The 4,277-nt window shown below is 34.2% G+C and overlaps 1 protein-coding gene across 2 annotated transcripts in view; it reads left to right on the plus strand.

Moving 5' to 3' along the window:
* LOC107639579 (spore wall protein 2) overlaps window positions 898–4,277 on the plus strand; it is a 5,928-nt gene continuing 2,548 nt past the window's right edge. The window contains exons 1-2 of one of the 2 annotated variants that reach the window (XM_021121595.1): window positions 898–1,397; window positions 1,509–2,244. In XM_021121595.1, coding sequence (XP_020977254.1) covers window positions 1,263–1,397; window positions 1,509–2,244 — 871 coding nt within the window. In that variant the 5' untranslated portion in view covers window positions 898–1,262. The remainder of the gene's footprint in view (window positions 1,398–1,508; window positions 2,245–4,277) is intronic. The other variant, XM_016343120.2, reaches the window with a different exon arrangement.

Here is a 4,277-nt window from a genome sequence, read left to right on the forward strand (position 1 = left end):
GTAAAACTATTAGTATGTATTTTTTTTTGGGCCTTGTGTGAGACTAACCTTTTGTCTAGTAATTTTGTATGTTGGGCTAACTGGGTTTGTCTAGTTGATTAAATATGGGACTGGCCCATTTGTTTAGAAATTACATTAAAAACTTTCATTGATGTGGTAGAGGTATTGCACCAATGGCCAATATATTAGCTTCATAGAAGTCACATTCTAGGTTCGAATCCCAGCTATGGTTGGTTAGTGATGAAACATTGAAACCTTTAGTATATGTGATTTTTTTTTTTTTGTCATTTAGTATGTGTGAGTCTGTGAGTGGATATGACCAAAAAAGAAAAAAAAGAAACTTTGTTTGGTAATCGTATTGATTAAGTATTTTGCTTCCAAGTAAAGAAAAAAAAGGAAGTAATTTGCCTCAATAAATATTGTCATGTTATATTAATTGCTTTAAATTGTAGGCAGTATTAAAAGTATGAGTAATGCAATGCTAGTGATGAACTTAAAGGCTACATTTGTTTAGCCACATAAAATACTGAGATAAAAATATAAACATACAAAATTATAATTGACAGATAAAATATAAGTAAAATTATATTTGTTATTATTATATTTTTTTAACTTTTTATATAAAAAAATAATAAATTAATTTTTTATTATTTATTCTAACTTATCACAAAAAAATATAAAAATATTAATTTTTATATGTCATGTTCTCAAATCTTGTCTTATCTAGTTTTTAAAAATTAAAACCAAATGCAGTAAAAAACTCAAAGCTCACCATACAACCTTCGTCTTCTTTTTTTCGGTCATAAACCTCCTTCTCAGAGGCCCATTCTAACATTGAGAGCTGGCCCATACAGGCCCATTACGAGGTCTCGTTCTCTCCCACGAGAGGGACAGAGAGACAGAGAGACATGCATCTCACAATGTTGAATTCTTGAAGCAGACTTGGCAAGTTGTTCATCAAGTCTACCCATATGTTTCTTCCTCTTCGCAATTCCCGATTCCCCAATAAATATTTATTTCTTCCAATCGAAATCTCCAATCCCTAAATAACAACAAAACCCCCCATTTCCCCCCTTCTTTATAAACCTCAAGCTCCAATTTTGTTTTTCCCTTTTTTCTATTTTTTTTTTAAATAGAGTTTTCAAGCACCCCATTGAATTTTTTCCCGGGAAACTAGAATCTGAGTAATTCTCCTTTCTACTGTGTTTTCATATCTTTTTAATCAAGGGTTTCGCCTTGAAGCTGTTTGATAATAAATCACAATGGGAAGACACGTGTTACTTTCACTTCTGTTGTTGTTGTTCCTTGTTTTTGATCCCTCTGATGCTTCCTTCGCTGGGGAACACAGAAATTTGGCGAATTCGGATGCAGAAGATGGTAACAAAACTGCGAAACCGGTGAGTTTTTTGGTTTTGTGCCCGTGTGTGTGTTTTGTGATGATATTTTTTAGCTTCGAATTGTGTTCCATTTTCCTCTTACTAGTGTTTGAATAAAGTTCTCTTCTTTAGGACCCTCCGTTGCCAAATAAGGAGAATTCAGATCCAAACCCTGTTGGTGGTGGAACAAAGAAGAACGAAAAGGAATCACCTTCCACCAATGCTAATAAAGCACCCGAAACGGGTGCAAAGGATTCCAATGGTAGTGATAACAGTAGTAAAACTAGTTCCGCAGCTCCGGCGCCTTTGCCCAAAGTGAAGGGTTCAAATGATCCTCAAAAGGAGAACAATAATACAGCTTCTCTAGCTGATAATAATGATGTTAAGGTCAATGAAGAAGGTGGTGCCAAGGGAAATGAAAAAGGCGATGGCAATGGAAACATAAAAGAGGGTGGTAAGGATAATGGAAATGAGGGTGGCAATGGCAAGGGAGAAGAGGGTAGCAAGGGTAATGGAGAACAAAGTGACAAGGGTAATGTTGGGCAAGGTGATAAGGGTAATGGAAAAGATGGTGGCAAGAGTAATGAAGAACAGGGTCACGCTGGTGATGGTGGCAAGAGTAACGTAGAACAAGGTGACGGGGGTAAGGGAAAAGATGTTGGCAAGGATAATGGAGAAAAAAGTGACAAGGGCAATGGAAAAGATGGTGACAAAGTTAAGGAAAATGATGGGGGTGACAAGGGTAATCAAGAAGAGAATAAGGGAAATGAGAGCAAAACTTATTCACAATCTACCACCACTGAGTCTTGTCGTGATCTGGGGAAGTGCACGGACAAAGGAGGCATGGTTGGTTGCATTTCCAAATTAGGTATTCATCTGGCTTTTGATCTTTTCATTAACTCTTACCAATCTTTGATGTCTTTATATTGGTTTTAATGTATGATGCAGTTGTTTTTTATTGTTCATTGTGTTAACTACTAACTGTTAGTCTAGGGTTAAGAGGATATACACCTTAAATAGAAAGTGATATAGAAAGAAAGAGTAATTTCCTTCTATAGAAAAGTTCTGCTTATTTTGAGGAAAGCTATATTAAACTGCTAGCCTGACTGGTTATTGTCAATGATATACACTGCTAAAACTTAACGGGGTGAAGTATAGGCAATGTAATGTGTAAGTCAACTCTACCTTGTGGAATTTAATTCTAATGGAAGAAGTGATCAAACTCCGAATTACTTGGTTCTAGAGGCTTGGTAACATATGAATCCATTAGATGAAGGCTCATGAAATGCTCAATAGATACAAAAGGTAAATGTAATTGAAAAGTAAATGTTGCTAATAAAGTCACCCACTTTGTGGTCATAAATTGGAAAAATTATTGGACAATATATTTGGTGGATTGGCGTTGACTTTTGGAATCATAAATCATTGTATGAGAAACAACTCAAAGGTTGCTTGAAGAGCTGTGTATTTGAATGCAAAGCTCTTGATTATACTTTCAGAACACACTAGTTTTCAACTTTAATACAAGAAAATGGAAGCTAAATTTCAATTATTTGCTGTTCTTTTAGGGAAAATTTTGGAAAATAATGACTTGAACTTGAAGATCACAAAGATGTATGTAGTATGCTGAAATCCCAAAACCAAACTTTTGAATTTAACAGTGTTTCAAATTTCTCAACTGATTTTCCAAAAGTTCCTGTGTTATTTCCCTCACTGATTCAGAAGTTTAGTCTTTTTAAGTTTCCATTAAATGTGCAGACTTTGATGTGTATTTATGACAAACTCAGATTCTCATGGTCTAGTGTCTGGCAAGTTTAAACCTATGCAAAATTTAAATTGTTCTGAATAATTCTTAGTTTGTCTAAAAAGATTTTTTGAACTAATTCAATATAGAGCTTTGTTCTGTATGTCGAGTTTCGGGTGTTTAGGGAAAGGGAATAGAGTTAAGGAAACTTGTAACTAAGATAAACTCATAAGTATAAAACCAACTCTATTATATTTGATATGAGATTTAACTAGTTAGTTTGGATATGGAAGCTGACTAATGTGACTATGAAAGATCAAAATCTGGTATTGCGAAATTGAAATTGCCTGAAACAACATTTAAAAAAGTGGTGCAATTGTTCCAAGTTTTTCATCTCTTTGTTGCACACATCCCCTTCTTTCCCTCCATGACCTAACCATAATACCTATTGCATGTAGTCTAGTGGATCCACCATTTGTTAAAGAATTTAGATCATGTAACCTCTAAATAAACTTCAGAAAGTTGCAAGAAAGGAATTCTTGCTAAAAATATTTGCAGTTTAAGAATAATTCACAGGTCAACCTTGTTAACAGTTTTCAAAATAATAATTAACACGTGACCATTGTTGGCTATTAACCAGTTGGTTTCTAAATTGTAAACTGGAATTATAAGAAAATAAAATACAAATACAAATGAACTCATCTAAGTGGTGGATCTTGCTCATGAACTAGGACAAATTTTCTCCCAAGAGGTCTAATAAGGGTTAGTAGATACGTATGATCCCATTCACCTTTATTTTGGAAATTATTGTGTATGACACGAGGATTGCTAAATTTGCTAATTGCTAGTACTAGTTTTACCTGTGTTTAATCAGTCTATCTGATCTACTTGCTTTTGGAACTATAACCATTAGGGTTTCTGTGAATTTGTGGCCTTTTGGTCCTTGATCAGGATGTGATGAAACAGAGCAAGCAATGGTGCTGCATACACCACTAAAATTTAGATGTTATTCATTTATAGGAGATTCTTTCATAACAGGAATGGTGCTTTTCGTTTTCTTTTTCAAATGATATGTTTTCCTTGATAATAACAAGAATGTGAATTGTTTTCAAAATTTTGGATTTTTGAGTAGTAAATGACTAAATGGTAAAGATAAG

This window comes from Arachis ipaensis, chromosome B04 (genome assembly GCF_000816755.2).
Source record: "Arachis ipaensis cultivar K30076 chromosome B04, Araip1.1, whole genome shotgun sequence".
NCBI lineage: Eukaryota > Viridiplantae > Streptophyta > Magnoliopsida > Fabales > Fabaceae > Arachis > Arachis ipaensis.